General features: G+C 35.1%; 1 protein-coding gene across 8 annotated transcripts in view; it reads right to left on the reverse strand.

The window, feature by feature from the left end:
• LOC105200666 overlaps window positions 1–21,237 on the reverse strand; it is a 352,642-nt gene that overhangs the window by 56,278 nt on the left and 275,127 nt on the right. For all 8 annotated transcript variants that reach the window (XM_026137093.2, XM_039457855.1, XM_039457849.1 and 5 more), the window contains 4 exons: window positions 16,288–16,432; window positions 11,510–12,482; window positions 8,576–9,783; window positions 3,697–3,975 (listed from right to left, as the gene is read on the reverse strand). In XM_026137093.2, coding sequence (XP_025992878.1) covers window positions 3,697–3,975; window positions 8,576–9,783; window positions 11,510–12,482; window positions 16,288–16,432 — 2,605 coding nt within the window. The remainder of the gene's footprint in view (window positions 1–3,696; window positions 3,976–8,575; window positions 9,784–11,509; window positions 12,483–16,287; window positions 16,433–21,237) is intronic.

Below are 21,237 nucleotides of genomic sequence, written 5' to 3' on the forward strand. Positions count from 1 at the left end.
AGAAATTTACATCTTTTCTCAAATTTCTACATAATTTTATAATTAAAAAAAAATTTTTTTTTAATTTTATACATTTTAAAACTTTAAAAAATTTTTAAATACAAATTGCACTTTTTATAAATGCGGAAAAAAATTTACACCTTTTTTCTAAAATTCTCTAAATACGTAAATTTTGAAATATGCTCAAATTTCTAAGATTTTTCATTCTTAAAACTTACATAAAATCGGAAGAAACTTAGAAGAAAGTTATATCTTTTTCAGAAATCTACGTAAATATAAAAAAATAATGTTTTTAAAAAAATTAAAAGATATAAATTCTTTTTATCGGGATTATTTTTATGCTTATTCACGAGTTATTTTATTTACATATTTTTTACATTACTTATGTACTTCTTTGTGTACATAAAATTAAAAAGTATGAGCCAACATTTTCTGGACAAAAATTCTTTCTCGCCGCGAGCGGTGTCCGAAGAAGACGGCGCTATCGCGAAAACTACATGGAAAATTACATCGTTGTCCGTTGGAATTATAATACCGGCGAACGAGCCAACTAAATGAGGGAAAATTAGTGCGGAGGTCGCGGAAGAGAACACTTATTTCCCAGAAGCGTTGTACGCGTATGTTCCCTCGTTTCGCGATCTACAACGAACCCAGGGAGTCATCTTGCTCATCCCTTGCATTCTCCACCGTTCTCCCTTTGATCTAACCCCCGGTGCAAAGCAACTCTCACCCCTTTCCGTTTATTTCCGGTGTCGCAGGAACGGGAAGACGCATATCCTCCATCCGAGCGTTCCTCAAAGTACAATAGATTGATTCGACTATTGAACGGCGCGTCGTGTGAAGGTCTCAAGGATATCGATGTCGAAGCGAGCTCTCGTTATTGTTTCACGAAAAATACCTGACTCGACTTTAATTCGGTAACACTGAACTTGAATTCTCCCTCGTTGAGATTATTTAATGTGAATCTTTTGAGAAAGATATCGTTTCCGAGAGTGACCGCGATCACTCTATTAGCTTTTTACAAAAAGATTAAATTTCTCTCATTTTTTTTCCATTTCTGTGAACATTACATGTTATATAAGTGGACATTTAAAATATAACAACGTGCTAATAAGATTTCTAATATAAAATTAATATGCGAAGAGCAGCACAGATTATGTAGTAATCTCAAGAGTAATTTCAATTGAATAATTATATATAATATATGTAATTTGATAAATAAATTTTGCACAACTTAATAAAAGAATTGAGAAATAAATTATAATTGTTTCTCAGAGTTTGCCTTATTCAATTGTGGTTTCAATTTCATATTTGTCAACAAAGTATCACCGCAAATTGATGCAAATCAAGCAGACCTCAACATATTTGCCACGCAGTTTAACGCAGATTTATGCCAGAAATAGAATCCATGTTCGACAGTTTCTACCGCTAATTTGTTGTCAAGTTATGTTAGCAAGCCCTCTGACGGCAAAACACGAGCTTAATGTGGGCACAATTGATGCCAATTTGCTAGCAATTTCCGATTGAATTTGCTCGCAATCTAGGCTGTCATATCGCGGACACTTTGCTTACTGAGAATTAATCTTCTCCTTGAGTTTGAATAAAATCATATTTTCATTGAATTTTTATTATCAAACGTAAGATACTAAAAATGTAAATAATACTATCTACGATTACATATAAAATGATGCAGACATGTACTTATGTAATTAAATTAATCAACAACGTATAATAAATTATATGTATTATGTAATAGGATTACGTATTATTTGCATACACGATTATGCCGTAATAATTAAAATTAATTATCTCTTCTGCGCAAATTTCGCGACATTGTGAATTATTCTAGTTTAGTCAAAACGTCGAATTCAATGTGTTATCACGTCCGTGCGATATTGACGCATCTATTTATGACGGATATTCGGAAAGTTCTACGACACCGAGTGTATACGAATAAATCTGTACGAATATACGCAGATTTTCCGGCGCTATAACTCTCCGCGTCATCGACTGCCATCGGCGGCCGTGCAATTTATGCCAGCTGAACGTTCCACTTAACATGGAAATTCCTTCGGGATACAATGGAAATACATCGTACCATTTTATCACGGCTATACGTGAAATTGTAGCCAGCTTGTTTATTATAGTGCGAAAAGCTTTTCTCGTTTTCTCCGCATATTTACTTTATTTGTCGTCTTATATATCTCTTCCGCAACGTGGTTAGATACTATTCTCGAGCATTTTGAGCTCTCATGTGATAGAAAGCGTCTGAACCATTTTAAAATTAATTTCTCAGCGTCTACAAATACATTTGTAGATAAAAAAATTACAAACTGTAACAATAAACTTGATAACTTTTATTTTATGTTTTTTTGTAAAAATATTGTAAAATACAATTTTCTGTTATTTATATGTTTCCTTTTTTTCACATTTTTGCTGTAATAAATTTATGCAAAATGTGAAAACTTTATATCAAAAATACATACATAGTTTTACTTTAAAAAAAAAAAACTACTGACCGTAAAACATTACGAATTTTATCATCTGAGAGACTTTAACGAAATAGAAGAAATTTGAATTATTAGAAAAAAACATAAATATACAGCAATTTTAACAACAAAGAAATAATAAATATTTAAATATTTAAAAACATTTATATAAATTTTGTTCAATAAATGAAATATAGATTTTTGCTTACAGTTCCGATAGAGAAATAAATCATATTAAAAAATACAGAGTCACATATATACAAGAAAAACAGAAATGCAAATGTCAAAAATGATTCATGTTATTCAAAGACATTGCGATAAAATTTCAAATTTATTCTCGCTTAAGTGCAAGAGGATTATCCTAAGCACCAACGAACAAACTCAACCACCGTTATTGTTTAATAAAGAAATCATTTCTGAGTTACCAAGTACTTTCAAAGTTTTGCCGTAAACAAATTCTGATCCATCAAAAATTTATAATGTTGATGGAACATTGAGTGTTTAAAAAAAAAAAAGGTTAAAACTGTAACGTTTGCAAACATTATTAATATTACATTAATATTTATAATATTATAGACATTTATAATTCATAAATTATTTATTATGTGTATTATTAATATTCATAAATAACTATTTTTATGAATAATAAATCTGGTACAAAAAGTTATTTTTTAAATATTACTACAAAATTTTCTAAATATTCTTTATTTAAAATAATAAAAAAATATTTGTTCAATCGCGAATATTATCTTTAGAGTGTATGTAATCGAAATTAGAAAAATGCGATTGTCAACCCAGAAACAAAAACCTACACAATAGAAAACATTTTGTATTCATGTTAAAATCTTGTAAAAACTTTTGTGATAAATTTTTAATACATGCAAGTGTTAATTTAACTCAATATTACTGTGTTATTTGAATAATTTATGTTAAATATTCAACATTTTTTAATATTAAAATAGTTTATTCCAAAATAATTTATGAGTAAATGAATAAATATATTTTCACAATCTGTTTCCAAATAGCGCTAAATGCAACACTGTTTGTATTAATTTTTTATACAATATTTGCGTTGCTAACTAACACATTTACCTTGTGTTAAATTAACATGAACGTTTTTTGAGGCATGCGATATACGTGAAATTTAACATAAATTTTCCAACTGTACACGTTATAACTCCGGCTGAATATTTCAAAACAAACTCACCTCTCGCCTGGAATTACTGGTGGTCGGTGTGCGTCTCCCCCTGGTGTAGCCGGCATCCATGGACCTGGTGTTCAAGGAAGCCTGCTCCTTCGGGTCGATGACCGGGACACGATGGGGTGGCACCCTCGGCCTGTACTCCACGGCCCGGTTGCTGCTGTGACTCTTGGACTTCGGTGGCGTCATCACGGCGCTCTGGCCGACGTCCGAGCAACTTTCCTCGTCAGCTTCCTCGACGGGCGAGGGCGGCAACGGTGGGAACTCCATCACATCGACACTCACCTACCGAGGTACAGCGAACTGTAGTTTGGATCGGAGCGGTCTCGAATGCAGTTTCAAGAGGAGATCTTGTCGATTTTAACGGCAAATGGATCTCATTCCTCACGAAAACTCATTCGCAACGTAATCGTGAGATTGCTCCCACTTGATTTTATTCTATTTCCGAAAAGAGAAGCAAATTTACACGAAGTCTAAGCATCTACTTGATTCATCGCGGATCAATTTCAAACGCCACATTTGCGCAGGCGACAATAATTCAAGGATGAATTATTCAAAGTAACGTTTCGTTAAAACAAGAACTAGCCGAGTAGTTAAAAGGCTGGCCATTTCAAAAGCTTGACGTAACGTGTAGGAGTCTGAAAAAGGTTCAGGATTTTCAGGGCAAACTGAGATGAATAAGCGTTACTTTGTGAACGTGATGTCAAAAGTCTTGTTATTAATTTTTACAATTAAAGACTACACCTTTTGGTAGGAAAAAGTTAATTAATCATATGCATTTCTGTGATAGGTTGTTAGTATTAACAGAAATGTTATAACCGCATGACGTTTCTACAGTTTCCAAATCGAAAAATTCAATTCCGCATAACTTTTGCAAACATCAGAGTGAGAATGTGTAAAGTAATCTTCTTGTTTTTACATCGCTTATAATAAATAGGAGCAAAAAGAAATCGCCTGTTCTGTCAATCACGAAAATCACTTGTATCTCTGATAGAAATTGAAGAATAGAAATTTTTCGAGAGATGTTTATTCAGAATTTTTTATTCAGCTTGTTAGTAACACTATCTACAAGGCCTGAACATTTTTTTTTCTTTTTCATAACGACCTGATTCATATCACATCGCGTTTTGAACAACATTGCGAGGCATGTAATCGAGAGATTTTATTTCAGATCAATACAGAAGCTTCTAAACAGCTCGCAAATTTGCAATTCACTTGATTCAGCTCAGAACCTATTAATCAAAAAAGAACCCTCGTGGAAATATGTGAATGAATGGCCATTCACCTCGATGACTTTTCAGCATGTTTGTTAAATATGTTCACCGAAGTAATGGATCTCAAGGAGGTAGTTCATGTTTCTGTATTCGATAGATACTTTCAACAGATTGAAAATGACACAACCAATTGATTACTTTTTATTAAATCGCGGATATATCTGAAGAAATTATGATCATAATTTGTACATTCGCACGCACTACATTTATTGCTTATAATGAAATATTTTAATTGAAATATTTCCAAGATATTTCTGAAAAATTTCGTTGCGATTATACACTGAGAGATTGGGAGAGAAAAATTTTTTTAAATAAAAAAAATACATTCTCTTAAAACCATATATTTTGATGCAAATATCTGTTTGTTCTATTTAAGTAAAAATATTTACTTTGGAGCAAACAGACATATTATTATTATTATCTTAAGTATATATCATAATTTTGTATTTTTACACTTTTTACATTTAAATAATGACGTTACAAAAATAAGCAAATAATATTATTAAACTTGATTAAATTGTTTTCTTAGGTTAAAAAGATCTGATTATCTTGAATATAAAAATAGTCTAACAGTAAATAATTTTTAGAATTGCAACAAAGAAATTACTCAATTAAAAATTATTTCTTCAGTTTATTTACATAAATACTTTGATTAAAAGACTTTTAACTTGGCCGCAGGTAAATTTCTTTGTGTCAAGTAAATTTTTTTGTTTTCCAGATATTTTTTTCTCTCATTGTCAGTGTACGTTATGGATACGACTATAACTTCAGGCAAAAACGTCGGGTTATTACTTGAAGTGTTCCAAGAACTGAGCAAGTTAAAGGTACATATTAGCAGATATACTTGGTTCAACATCGTCCGATATACGTTATGAGATAAAAAATTAAAATCTTCCGCTGGAGTTAATTACGTGAAAATTAGTAAAAACGGATTCGCGTGCGGCAAGCGGACCGCACGCGCGGCGGTTCCGCGGATACCTCCACATTTCACGACGAAAAATGTGATCATAGTGCGGCATGGCTAATGGAATCCTATATTATAGAAGTAATGCTACCAATTTATAGATGGGGCGGCCCGCTGCGGTCTCAGCTGCTCGGCGCCTTTTCACCATCGCGACGCGCGCAAACGCCGTACTACTGGCCGTGTATCCTGCTCCCTTGCATTTTTTACGACGCAGATGCACCTTAGTATCCCTCGCCATAAAGGTACACTCTCTATTTCCGTCCCGTCTTTTCGCGCTGGCACTTTAAGCGACGCGGACGTGCGAGGTGAAGCGCGTGGTGATCGACTCGCGGCGGAAGTTCGCAAAATAAGTTGAGTTACGCGATCTTACCCAACATAGAAAACTTTTTGGAATGAGAAAAAAGTTAGAATCCGATTTTCCAAAGAAATTATTGATTCTGGTTGAGAAATTTATGAGGATTCAGAAACATGTTTTGTAAACTCGATTCCCTAATTAGGAAATCTGATCTGAAGAGATCTCATTAACTCTCCTCAAAGTTTCCTAAAGTATATTTCGATTTCTATTTTATATTAGAATTAAGCAAAATATTAAAACATTTCAAATACTCATACTTTAAAAGTTTATTAAAAAAAATTTAAATACTGAAAGTGCTAATAAATGTTTGGTGTGTGTTTTTCCATTTTATAAGAATTATAAGAATATTTTCTTCAATTACTGATTGCAATAATTAGTGCCTGCTTAATCATTAAGACAGTATAAATATATTTTATTAAATATTGATAACAGACCTAACTTTAGTAATTCAAATTACCATGTCATTGATTCAGTTGATTATTGATTATAATCGTAACAAATAGGGTAACTGTTCCAATTGCTACTTTAAGCACACAGTTGATGTGCTTATTTTGTAGATTTTAAATATATTGTAAACATTATTTTTCATGGTCACTTTAGTAAAAATTTCAATATAAACAAAATAAATGATAAGCTCAAAATGATTAATTACTCAAATCTAATGAAAATATAGGCAACGAAAAAATTAAAGGAGCCGATTGAGATTTAAAGTCGGTATCCTTCTCACAACATTAAAACTGTTACTCTATGAGGCTCCACTGTTTTCGTAATTATTTCGCTCGCTTATCAATCCCTAATCGGCCTTACAGTCTTTAAATATCCTAATATTCCGAAACAAATAAAAATACAAGAAATAAACCTATTACTGTCAGTCCTGCTAGTCAATTTTCTAAATATCTTTCCAGTTACTGCCACACGTATCAATATTGTCTCCCTATTTTTTTTATCACGTATTTACTTAAGTTTATATGCATAATAATTTTAAGTTTAACATTAAACCATTTTTACTTTCACATAAAGCACTTTTACACTTAATACATAATGCTCTTATATTTTTTATTGAAAAAAATAAAAATATAAGGTACTGAACCTATTACCAGTCAATATCTTGAATATTGCCTCTCTTCTCTTCCATGTTACTACCGCACGTACCACAATATTGCTCCCCGATTTATTGCTCGTATACTCAATAGTGTTTATTTGTCTATATTATTTGTCTTATTTTAATTAAAACATTTTTATATATAACACTTCTATCGGTTTTATTTTAATATTACACTAATTAAAAAAAAGATTATTTGATTCAAATATATATTATTATTAATATTATTAATATTATTCATGTAACTTATTTACATCAAATAACTGAATATCACTTGTTCGAAGTGAGTTATTTGAATAATACCAACAACACATATTTATTTAAATCAAATAATATTTTCTTTCAGTGTACAATTGACAAAAGCGTAATTGGGACATTTAAGTGCCATTTGCTTTTTATCGATATTCTGCATATGTTTCACTCATTGAAATATTTAAAAATATTGATAAAGTTAATTACAATGATTTTATAATATCAATCACATTACACGGAAAGAAAACCTATATACAGATTAATTATAATTTATAAAAGCAATTTAAAAAAAAATAATCAAGAGATTAATGAAAATGTACGTGCGGTATTGCAATGATCAAGTTTCTTCTTATTTAAATTACCAACTTTATTTCAAATCTAAATAGACGTTTCCGCTCTTCGTTTTAGGCAACCCTCAACGTACCAGATATAAAGTAACATAAATCTTTTAAGTCTCCATATCGAAAAGCAGCTAGGGTATCTTTCTGATGCCCATCCTGTTCCGTTGACACGTAGCTTTATTTTTTTATTCAACTTACTGAATGCAATGTTTGATATAAAAATGAGATTCCCAATTAGATTCCACATAAGTATACTGATTTTAATCACAAAAAAAGAAACACAAATTTCTGCTACGATTCTAAACAGAAAATCTATATCTGGGATAAAAAATACAATAGACTTCCTAATTGCTATCCTATTTGAGTCAAGTATATATCGATTAACTGTGAAAAAAAGAAATGTAAATTCTTACATTGTCTTTGTTTTGATTCTAAATCAAAATCTGGAATAAAAATAGATTTCCTAATTGGTATTGATATAATATAGTGTGATTTATTTATTTGAGCGTTTCGTAATCGAAATCTAAGTAATGCTTGGGAAGATTGGGGGAAATTTCTATAAGGGACGGTCGCGAAATTCCCCGGTTCCACTCCTACCTGAAACTCCGGATTCTTCGAGTCCTCCAGAATAGCGTCGATCACGTTCTCGATCTGCTTCTGATCGTTCTTGTGGTTTTCGATACCATTCTGGCGCAACCGCCTGCCGGACGAGTAAACGTCCGCGGCGCCGTTCAGTTTTCTACGATCCGCGAAGTCCGCGTCCGAGCTGGCCTTCGACGTCTCGGAGTCGGAGCTGTATTGATGCTGCTGCTGATGTTGCTGCCTGCCGCGCGACCTGCCGTCGTAGGGGCTGCCGTCGATCGTCATCGGCTTCCGGCCGTCGTAGACCGGTGGAAAATCGTTCTCGAAACTGTTTCGCTTCGAACTCTGCTTCAGATCGCCGTTCCGCCAGCGTTTGCTCTCGCAGTAGGACTCGCTGTTCTTCACGCTCTCGATCTCTTTGATCGCGTCGCTCACCTTCTCCAGCTGCCGGCGGTTCTCCTTGAGCGCCTTTTTCACGATCTGATCCTCGATCAGCAGGTTCACCGGGATCTTGGAAGCCAGTCGCTCGTCGCTCACCGCGCTCGTGAGTTTTTTCCTCGTCGGCTCCGCGAGCGCGCAGTTCGCAGACGACCTGGACGCGATATCCAGATCCGTCAAGGTAGGCGCCGTCGGGACGCCGCCGTTGCAATCTCTCGACCGGTCCGGACGAGGGCCCGTTTGATCGTCCTCGACTGGCGACGGTGGTAGCCGAGGTAGTTCGATGTTGTCGCGCTCCTTGTCCTTGTCCGAGATGTCGGACGCCTCCTCCTCCTCTACAGTGATCTCCAGCTGGGCCCGATTGCTGGCGTCGTTATTGATCGCCGGCATTGACACGACCCGGATGAGGTCCGGCGGCGGTACCGGAAGCGCGAATTCCGCCGGCGGCTCGTCCAGACCTTCCAGCTTGCCCTCCTTCAGCAGGCTCTTGATGTTGTCGAAGGTGCTCGAGTATCGCTTCACATCCGACAATCGGCCACCTTCCTCGCCGTTCTCGAATGACAGACTCTTGGTCTTGGTCGGCGTCTTCGGTAGAACCTTGCGCTCCTTCTTCCGGCCGCGTCGTATGACGTAGGTGCCGTTTTTCGTAAGCTCCTGAGGTCGTATCTGATCGAGATCGTTCGTCGACGAGTCCGAGTACGGCGAGATCAGATCGTCGTCGGTCGTCGACAATCGCTGATCCTGCCAGTCGTCGAAGTCGCGCAACTTCGACGCGGAACCTACACCTGGAAACGATCATTATTTCGTCGATTATTATTTTCTGCCGTATGTTTGTGCAAATCTGCGGAGAGAGAAAGAAGGATAATACTTGATTCTTCATGATTTTTTCTGACTTTCGCTTGAAACTCAAACTATAAAAATAATTTTATTTATATGCATAAAGTTTATTGAATGCCAAGGAGAGCATTTTTATTAAAAAAAAATTATGATGCATATAAGAATTAGGGAAATACAAAGTTTCTTCCAAAAGACACATAATTTTTTAACCACGTAATATGCAATTTGAAACAATTTAATTAAGAATAGTTTTTTGCATAGACAAAATAATTAGCAATTATATCCGTAGATTTTTAATGAGAAATTCAACTCAAATTATTACTTTTTATATTATTTCATTATATTATAATTTCAAAAATTATAAATTAAAATTATACGGAAAGCTTATTGTAATGTAATTTTATTTAAATTTAAAGTCAATTCTTGTAATAACTTCTCACAGAAAAACTTTAAATATATAAAGATTAAATTTCTTATTTTAGCATGCGTTATTTTCTATCACGTTATTTTTCTTATATGAATAAATTACACGCCACCCTTTCTTATAACATTAATATCAAATTTTTTTATAATTACGTGGTAAAGTATTTCTGAAGACAAAATAGGATTGAACGTAAAAAAAGATCATAAAGATTAATTATTTTTAAACTTTTCTCATTAATCCTTTCGTGTCTGAAATTTTCAAAAGAATAATTAATTAGTTTAAAGAAATAATTAATCTCATTCACGTCTCATTTTTAGGTCGTTGATTATAAATCTGTAGTCAAAATTTCAAAATTGTGGGTCAATATGATGGATCAAAATCCAACAAAATTTGACATTTCAATTCGCCATTTTGTAGCAATTTTTCTTCATGTAGTTCTTTAAACGGTGACCTTTAAAATAAATTTAAAACTCTTTTTGAAAGACAGAGAATTTGTTATCTTTCATGAAAGATATATGTATTTTTCATTTTTATCACATTTTAAAAGTATTTGATAGGCATGCAGTGTTCTGCAAGGATAAAACTAGAGATGAAAAATAATAGATATTTTTGACTTGGAGATAAAGAATCCAGTAAAAAATCAGTTGAAAAAAAAACTGTTTTTTTTTTACTCAAATTAAAAATACTAAAAAAGACATGAAATTTATTTTCATCTTTAAAATGTTTGATACCTATGTTATTTCAATATCATTTAATAATTCTTTGTATTTCAAATTTCAAATCAAAACGGAAACGTACTTGCATTGTTGCGGTACCTAATGAGTTGGTTTTTGTTAATAAAGAAATAATAAATAAAAGATTTTTTATGTGTCTTTTATCATATCTTTTTATGTTAATTTATAAAATGTGTACCAATAATTAAACACAAAAGAAAGATATATCAAACAACACAAGCTTTGAACTTTTTTTTTAGGTAAAACTCATATGAATGTTGATTTTTATGACAAGTCCTATTTCTCATTTTTAAAATGAGTCTAGATAGAAACCACTATCTTTATTTTTGTAGAAGATATGAATTTTTGAAGGCACGGGACATGATATGTCCCACCAGACATAAAAGAGTTAATTTGTGCAATCCTCTTAACAACGATAAAAAAATCCTTTCGTACCTAAATAATAAATTCTACCACAAAAATTTGTCCTATCATTCTTTTCTAGGGGGAGAAGGGGAGGGAACGAAAGATACTAACTTGATACATCGCTGCTCTTTCGTCGTCTCCTCCCGACAACCTTGGTGCTGCCGGGGGCGTACAGAGGATCGTCCTCCAGAGAGACCTCCCACGCGATGGAGTGTCTCTTGCTGATGGGCGGCGGTGGTGGCAGTAGCTCCTCCAGGGAGTCGTCGGAAAAGCGCTCCTCCTCGGACTGCGTCCTAAAGTCGGCCGAATTTCGCGCGGAGAAGTCGGAATTACGCGTGGAGAAGAGGTCGGAGTAGCGCTCCTCGGAACAACGGTCGGACGTGGGCGCGGAGAAGCGTTCGCTCGAGTCCGCGCGCGGCAACGCGAACGAAACGAAATCGAGGTTGCGTATGGAAAACGGCTCGGAGGTCGGCACGGACACGTGATCGTTCGAGCTCGCGCTCGCGACCGCGATCGAGAAGTCCGAGTGGAAGCGCTCGTTCGACGTGGAGTTGGCGCGCGAGAAGTCCGACGAGTCGCAGTTGGCGCGCATGGAGAACCGCTCGACGCTGACCGAGCTGGAGCGCGGCATCGAGGACCGGCTCTCGGACTCGGAGTTCCGCGAGAACCGGCCCTCGCTCGAGTCCGAGTCGTTGCGACTGCGTCGCGACTCCTTGTCCGACCTGTTCATCAACAGACGGTCCTCCACGCTGCTGGACTTCATGATCTCGTTCTGCTGCCGTTGCTGCTTCCTCGCGTGATGATGGCCGCCTGCGCCGCGATCGGGGGAGCTGGCGACCTGCCGCTGGCGATCGCCACCTCTGTCTCCGTCCTCCTCCAGGCACTCCTCCGAGGAACGACGACGCACCTCCCGGTGCTTCTCCACCGCGCTCGGATTCGTACGCGGCGGGATCCAGTTGAAGGACACCTTGCCATCGTACGGCAGACTGGCGAATTTGCTGGGCGGACTGGGCGGTTGGGCCAACCGCAACGACTCCACGGTTCCGTTCTCCCAACCATATGGTCGCTGGTGGCGGGTTTTCGGCTACCGAAATTTATCAAGTCACGACAGAACTCCCCGAAAATCCCACGAGTAATTTCCTCGAGAGAAACGCTCTTTCTCTCTCGTGAAAAAAATTTATTGTCCCTTCTTGTGCATTCTTACGTTTTACATTACATCTAACATTAACTGCTTTTCAAGAGAGGACGCTGCAAATTCAAGTGTGTGAAATGTGCAGTCACTTTTTATGATTTATTAAATTAAATTGATGCGCGTAATTTTTCTACTTGTTAAACGCTTAGGGGGAATTCACACGTTGCCGGAAAAGCTGTGAGCCAATCGGAACACGCGCTGGTAGTATACAATTTCAATTTTCTGTTACAAACTGTATCCGCTTACTACCAGCGCGAGTTCTGATTGGCTCACTGCTTTCCGCTTTTCCGCCAAGGTGTGAATTCCCCCTAAGACGTGCATCGATATTAAATTACACGTCTGAGCAAACAAAAAAAATTACACGCACACGAATGCGTAAAAAGTGCTTACACAATTTTGCATACAAAAATACACACTTGGATTTGCAACGTAATGTCGTTCGTGGGACCGAGTCTCGCGTGTTACGAGACGATGGTTAGGAAACGGCAGTAGGCATGAATATCGATACATTTCAATTTGCAAGCTCAAAACCGCGGACAACGATCGACGAGGCACGCGACGCGAGTGCTTCACGAACGACTGATACCGCGCGAGTAAATAAACAAACGATGGGTTACCCTTCTCTCCGGTCGGCCAAGCCTCTGCAGCTCCTTCTCTCGGAATCCTTCGCAGCGTGCTTCTCCATAGCCCTTATATACGTGCATACGATCTCACGCGCGCGCGCGCGCGCTTATTACCGAAACGCAATGAATACAGAATCAATTGCGCAGGCCGTACGTAATTCCCAATTAAACGCGATTCGAGCGAGAGCGCTTCGCTGCGCTGCGTCTCCGTGGCGTTCCGTCAGCGGGAGAGAGCGGCGGATGACGTCAGCGTCACCTCGGCAACTTCACTCCGATTTAGCGCCGCGACACGACGCGAGTCAAGCCAGAGTTAAGATGCCGAATCGACGCGATTAACCTTCATTTTCTATTTAGGCGTATGAGCGCGATGTTACAGCACGATACAAACATCCTGTGCGGGCACGGACGTCGTCTCGATTAGTCGTCTCGATTTCAGCCTCTTAACCACTCTTAATTCTCGCTCGACTCACGCGGTAAATCGGAGTGAAGTTGGCGCCGTCCGCTATCGAAGCTCTTTCCCGCTAACGGAACGCCACGCAGCGAAGCGAAGCGATCCCGAATCGCGTTTAATCGGGAATTACGCACGGCCTGCGCAATTGATTCTGTATTCGTTGCGTTTCGGTAACAAGCGCGGCCGTGTGAGTGCTATGGGGAAGCAACTGCGAAGGACTGGCCGCCGTCGGTCGGTGCCGGGCAGCACGGAGAAGGGTAAGTAACCTATCGTTTGTTTATTTACTCGCGCCCTACTAATCGTTCGCGACGCACTTGTGTCGCCTGTCTCGTCGATCGTTTTTTCTACATCATCGCCGTCCAAGATTTGTGGTTTTGGACTTGCAATTGAACTGTATCGATATTCATGCCTACTACCGTTTCCTAACTACTATTGTCTCGCAGCGCGCGACTCGGTCTCAGGAACGACACTACGTTGGATATCCAAGTGTGTATTTTTGTGTACAAAATTGTGTAGGCACTTTTTACGCTATTTATGTGAATATAATTTTCTGTATGCGTAGACGTGTAATTTAATATTGATATACGTCTAAGCGTTTAACAAGTACAAAAATTACACGCATAAAGTTAATTTAACGCATAAAAAAATGCAAATGCGTAAAAAGTAACTACACGTTTTACACACTTGGATTTGCAGTGAAGGAGACGTGTCACCCTTCGGTCGAAGCGGATATTGGTCCACGATAACATTTTCAATCGTTCAATGTATTTTTTACTTCTATAAACTATAAACAATATGATTGACGGACTTGGAACGCGACCATAAACTGAAGCTGTGCTTTGAAAAAAATTCGTAGTTTTAACAACTGTACAAATTTTATGTGTAGAATTAATGTACATAGCTCAATAAACAAGTTTATAATTATTGAAACTAAAGTTTACGTTGCAATAACTGTAAAATAGTTTATATAGTCAATAATATTTGTGCAACTATTAGTTTATAGTGAAATAGCATAGTTATAATTATAGTTATATAGACTTTATTAGAAATAAATTATCACAATTATATACTTCCAGTTCACGTACAGTATATAATTAAAATAACTATGATAACAATGGTGCAGGATCCTAAATGTTGAATAAAAATGAATCGCGAGTTCAAATCTCGTTCACCTTTCCGTTATCTATATTTGAATCACTATTTTTCTGTAGTTCAGCCAACAATTTTATTGCAAATGGTTAATATTATTGTATTTTCTTAATTCATATAACTTATTATTGTTTTTATTACAACTTTGTAATAGATATAGTTCACATGCTATTAGTTCACAAATTTATAATTGCTGATACGGTTTTTCTCTTTGAGTATAAAAATATTATAATACCTCAAATTAATTTAAAGTCAATTAATCTATATTACTATTTTTCTATAATTTATCTAACAATTTTACTACAAATTATTAATATTATTGTATTTTTTTTAGTTAATCTAATTATTATTATTTTTATTATAACTTTGTAATACGTATAGTTCACGTATTAATTCATAGTCGCTGATATGTTTTTTTTCTCTGAATATAGAAAAATCATCTTTCAAATCAATTTAATCGTCAAATTTAATAATAATGCTATAGGCATCTTAAAAAAAATTTAAATATCATTTCTGGTCGTGATAATATTTTTTGTGATAAGTTCTTTGCAGTTTAATATGTATGTAGCACATAATTAAATTTGACAGTCAAATTAATTAGACATTATTATATTTGTAGCCTTAGTTTGCGTTTTAAGTCCGTCAACCACATTGACGCAGTTTATAGAACTAAAAAATACATTTAATAATTGATATAAAAATATTATCAATCCCAGATCTCCGTTTTGACCGAAGAATGACACATCTTGTTTCTTAAATTATTCACATGTCGTTCTAATACCGAACTTATTATCCCATTAAGTATTTTCCTAATTCAAGAGTCTCTCTAATTATGATTCCGTTTAAGTAAAAAGAGAGAACACGTTGAAAATTACGTGCTGAATGGAGGTCCGTTATTTATTACAGATATATAATTACTGTGAAGCGAACTTTATTTCTTAGTCTTTAACGAAGTAATTTACTCGCAATTAGGTGATTTAAAAGGCAAGCATAAAAGCCCTTTCTCTTTTCAATCGTCGTTCATTCGCTCGTAACTCGAGAATTGTCGACGTCTTTATTACAACAATCTCAAATCCCAATTGCTTCGAGTGTCAAAGAAATCTGGGATACTCTATTACACGTATCGCAACTCGCAATGTTACAAAACGATTGAGGCGTCTTCCGAGATTCTGCCTGATAAAAATATAATTCTCAACGGAATCACGCGGGAGCTAGTTCTCAATAGAGCCCGTAGATCGAAGCCTCGCTCGAATCGGGGGCTTATCAAGCGCGGTGGTTTCGATTTTACGCGGTCGACTCGTAAACCGGTATCGTTACGACGAACGACGACGAGAAAGTCGTGGGATTACGAGCGCCGGGGCGCCAATCTGCGTTACGTACGTTCCCGATCCCGGCTTGTCGCAAGCAGGCCGAGTTTCCTCGAAGAGGAAAAGGAGCGTCGGAGTATAGAGAGAAAAGGCGAAAGGATACTCACGAGAGTAGTCTGTGTGGTAACCGCGTTCCCGTGACGCATGCTATCCTCCACGGACACCATCCACTGCTGCCGGCCGCCAACGTTGTTCCGCCGTTCCGCGGCCTGGCCCACGACACTCCTCTTTGACGAGTTTCCTGGCGAAACCCTGGGCACGACAAATGAGGCGGGGATGAATGGGATAAAGTCGCGGATATATAGAATCTAGTTGAATTTAGCGCCGTGTCAGCTTTCATCTCATTTTACCGCCCTCAATGGGATTTGATGCGGGTACGGCGTGTGTGTTATAAAGTAGACGATGATGAATATGTTTCCGATATTTCTGACGCGTAATGGGATGAAGATCGTGGAATATCGCGGTGAATTTAATCAGCTTGTTAAACGTTGAAACGTTGATGAATTAATACGACTGACTTTATTAATATCTTCTCGATGCTGCTGCTGTTATTTTAACAATACGCTTGTTTCAAGAGAATTTTAAAAAGTCCTTTCTCAGTTTACAGTTAAGTGCAAGAAAAATGTTTTCAACCACATAATTGCCAAATAGAATTAAATAAGAAATGTATGATGTACAAGTTTCTGAAAAACATTTGTAACGCCGTAGAAAAAAATATGTGTAAAACAAAACATCGCGTAAAAAAATAAGAAAAAAAAAATAGAACAAGAAAGGAATCTTTTCTTGTTATTTTCGTTTTATTCGGTTGTGTTCAATGCAACGTTGAAAATGTTCTATAATTTCTATAACTTCATAACAAATTTAATAATTTGGAATTGTAATTGTGATTCAATATTATCATAATTTACCATACATTATAACGCCAGAATATAAATATATGTATAAATTGTTTAAAAAATTTTATTTCGTACAAAATTGAAAATATTGTTAGAATTATTATAAAATACATATATAATGTGCAAATTAAGATTAACAAAATTTGCATGATATTGTTTTTATTATACTACAAATATTACAACTTTAGCTTTTAGAGATCATAAACCGAATATTGCATTCATCAATCTTAAATTATTAAATTCATATCTGAAAATTTCAAAAAATGTGAAATCTGTTTCTTGTATAATTAATTTTATCATTTTGAATTTGATTGGTTTAGCCATCAATTAAGTTCTAATAAACAAAAAATGTAAATTATATGTCTTTATTTTCTGTTTCCTATTATTTCCTCTTGTTGCACAAATTAACATCCAGTACTTAATTATGAAAAATTCATCAATTGTAATAGTCACAATAAATTTTTCTTTGACAAATAAAAATTCTAACAATATACTTAAAAAATGTATGTATCACATACATTTCAAAGTATTATCATTTGTATCCATTTACTCGCTTATTTATTTAAAACTGCAAAATAGAATCATTTTCTTTGTTTGAGAGCCAAATTTCAAATATTTTCAATCAAAATTTTTTGTTGTTAATTAAGAAAAAAAGAATAAACCTAAGAAATCTGCAGGTTTTTAAATTTCAATAATTTTTAATTAATATTATAAAAACAAAATATCCTTTTTGAATAAAATTAAATTTTTTTTTAACATATTATACAATATGTCACAACTATAATGCAAAATATAAAAGAAAATCTAATCTAACTAAAATGTATAATATCTTTCTTTTACAATTTATCTTAAAATTTCTCGACAGTTGAACCTATTATAATAGAGCATTTTAGAGCTTAAAATTATATTCAGTGTAAAAACAATATCGGCAGAAATAATTATTTTCGATTCTGGTCTTGTAAAAAAGCATTTTCATTAACTTTTGTAATTTGTGGGTATTTGACGAATTCACATAAACAAAACACGTGAAAATTGCGTTTAAGCGGCAAGCGTGCAACGTTTGTAAAATGTGAATCTTTGGAAAACGAGCGTGACACAATGCATCATCAAGGTATCGCACAGGCGTCTGCAGCTTTAATAAAGGAAAGAGTGAAGTTTTTTATCCTATTAACCCTCTTTCGACATATTCCCAAAGTTATCAAGTTGCCGAAGAAAAACGCATAAATCCCCACAACCCGTGTGGCCGAATAAGAGGAGTCGTCGAAGCATCGGAGAAGAATAAGGGAACTTTCGTAAAGGGAATAGTGCAATAAATCTGGCAGAAAGTTATCGCCACTGTTACGCCAGACGATCGATCCATTTGCGTTTTTTTTTCCGCGAAATAAAATTATTGTCGAACTGGACCGACGTTACGAGCAAAATTTGAATTAAAAAAAAATGTGCGACTTTAATAAAATGCGTAAAGACAACTTTTGTAATTTAAAGTAAGAAAAGTTACTTAAAGATTTAAATATTAATAAAATTATATTTTTGTAGTAAAAGCGTCATATAAAAATAAAATATTTAAACAATAATTTCGTCATTTGCGTAATTATTCGCCGATTGGTTCGACGATCCATTAAAGGCTTAACACATTTGACGGAAAGTCAAATGCAAATTGTTATAAAATATAATAAAACGTATTATTCATGTCTGAATTATAATTTTACTTGTAATTTGTGCTAAATCTACGATAACGCTGCTCGTCCGTATTTGACTGCTTTAGCAAAGTTAGACAGATATTTATCAAAATATATAAATAATAAGCTAATTTTTATAGCGGTAACATGATGATATGTAACCGCGAGATACCGAAGGAAGGTGATTTACGAAAAAGGGGGAAGAAAAAGAATGACGCGAGAAGATATACCGGGGGCTGTGCAAGCTCTCTCGCGCAAGCTTCCATTGCGCGCGGAAAAATGAAAGCCTCTTTCGCGCGAAACAGATTTACCGCCGTGCGGCGGGCAAAGAAAGAGTCACGCTGATTTTCTTGCGTCGACGACGACGAGAGGAACGTTTTGCCAGAATGACGACCACTCGACAGAGAGAAAAGATTTCCACGGAGGGAAGGCGCAGTCGTCCGCATCTCGAGGACGGCAGAGAGCTCGAATGCTCTTCGCTCGACGAAGACGTTTCTCTCCCACGATAGAGCGGGTAATAGGCATGAAATGTGGTGATTAGGATCGACAGGTACACGAGAGCGCTGCTGTCGTCGTCGACGGCTTAAGGACTCGCGGTTAACAAGGACAGCTACGGCTTCGATCGTCCTAGAATTGGAAAATCTTTGAATATCTCGCGGCAATTGCTGCCGCAAAATCTTTCTTAAAGAGATCGCACGCGAAGAATTAATTTAAATTGAACTATTTCCACTTTAAATTCGTAGTATCGAATTATACCCAGTTTAAGTCATTTCTAATCATTCCTTTAGATCGCTACTGTTCTTACTTAATATATTGTTAATTTAACTAAAATAATAGAGTCGAATAATTTACCTTAAAAAATATATTATATAAATTTGATTCTCTCACTAAATTTAGTATATTATTTATCGGATACATATATTAATATGAACGTTGCTCTCGTAGGTAAACAGGATGCATTCTGATGTAATTAAATCTTCATTACTTTTCATTATTAAATTGAAGTTATCAATTCTCTAAAAGGATTTCTATGTATAATAACAAAATTAAAAATATTCTTAACGTATTTAATCTCTATTGCAGCCTTATGCAATATAAAAATAAGGCAATGTTAAGATGAGATTTATAATTCCTATTCCCTTTTATCGAAAATAAGATTAATTTAGACTTGAGACAAGAGCAACACATATAAATTTCAATTTACATAATTTTACATTTATAGAATATAAAAATTTGTTCGATGTTATAATGCACGATGATTAATCGCTATATAGTTCGGAACATTATTAAACCATGCGAGACTTTTTTTGTAAAATAGATTCGCATACGCGTTCATAGAAAGCTCAGCAATCTTTGCCGTGTAAAGCAAATCCTTATGGGACGAGATATTTTTGGTATCTATAAAGCGAGCTTTCTCGTGAGCTTTAGTGATATTTTATTGAAAAAAAGACTTCCAATTTTCTTTGGATCAATCTACGGTTAAATATCATGAGATTCGCCATAAATTTTCAGTGATGAGCTAAATAATTATTTTTTAATAATTATTATATGAGTTATGGTTACTCGTAACCATTTATTTCAATAGTTATTTCATAACTGTTAACTTCAAATCGTAAATTAATAGATCTTTGATTTTGAGTACGTGATAATATAAAAAAAATTGAATTAAAAAAATATCAAGAGATATCAAAATTATTTTATAATAATATTTAAGATAAAGATAATATTTAGATGAAAAATCTGCATTTATTAAAAATGTTATAATATATGCAATTTTCTGTGCAGATATTTAATTCGATTTTTGCATGATAGATTTGCGTATGTTCGAAAATACAAAGGTGTATAAGGGCTGTAAAACAATGTGTGACAATATTAGTATATTGTATGTTTACTTATTTTAAAATTTCTTCTTCCTTATTGGAGCTATGTTGTATTATAACATAAAAAAATTTATGATACAGCTTTTCTAAAGGCTGGTAGCTCATATTTACCATATGACAAATTTTCTAAAAGGATTGATTGACTATGTAATAATGAAATTTTCAAGTCTTCAGAATCCTGCAACTAATCAACGCTTTTAAAAGAATCATAGTACATGGCAATGACATCAACCGAAATAACCGAATAGCTGTTTTGTTTTTGCTAAATAGTTAATAATTATAACTGAACTAATAACACTTCAAAGTAGCTGTTATCAGAAATCACGCACATCACTACAAATTTCCATTGTCTAATCTAAATCTGTCTGAGAAAATGAGACAGCCAAGAGATCATTCTAGAATTTATTTTCTAGATTTAAAGATTTTTTCCATTTAAGAATAAAATATTTTCTTCCTAATAATAATTATAATTGTCTCTATATCAATTTTATTTTACAATACATAAAAAAATAATAGAGTTCAAAATTTTTTTCTGTGACCACTGCACAAGTGTTGCTTCTTATTGTGAAAACAGCGTCGATGATAAATTATAAACAACTACC

Source organism: Solenopsis invicta, chromosome 15 (genome assembly GCF_016802725.1).
Source record: "Solenopsis invicta isolate M01_SB chromosome 15, UNIL_Sinv_3.0, whole genome shotgun sequence".
Taxonomy (NCBI): domain Eukaryota; kingdom Metazoa; phylum Arthropoda; class Insecta; order Hymenoptera; family Formicidae; genus Solenopsis; species Solenopsis invicta.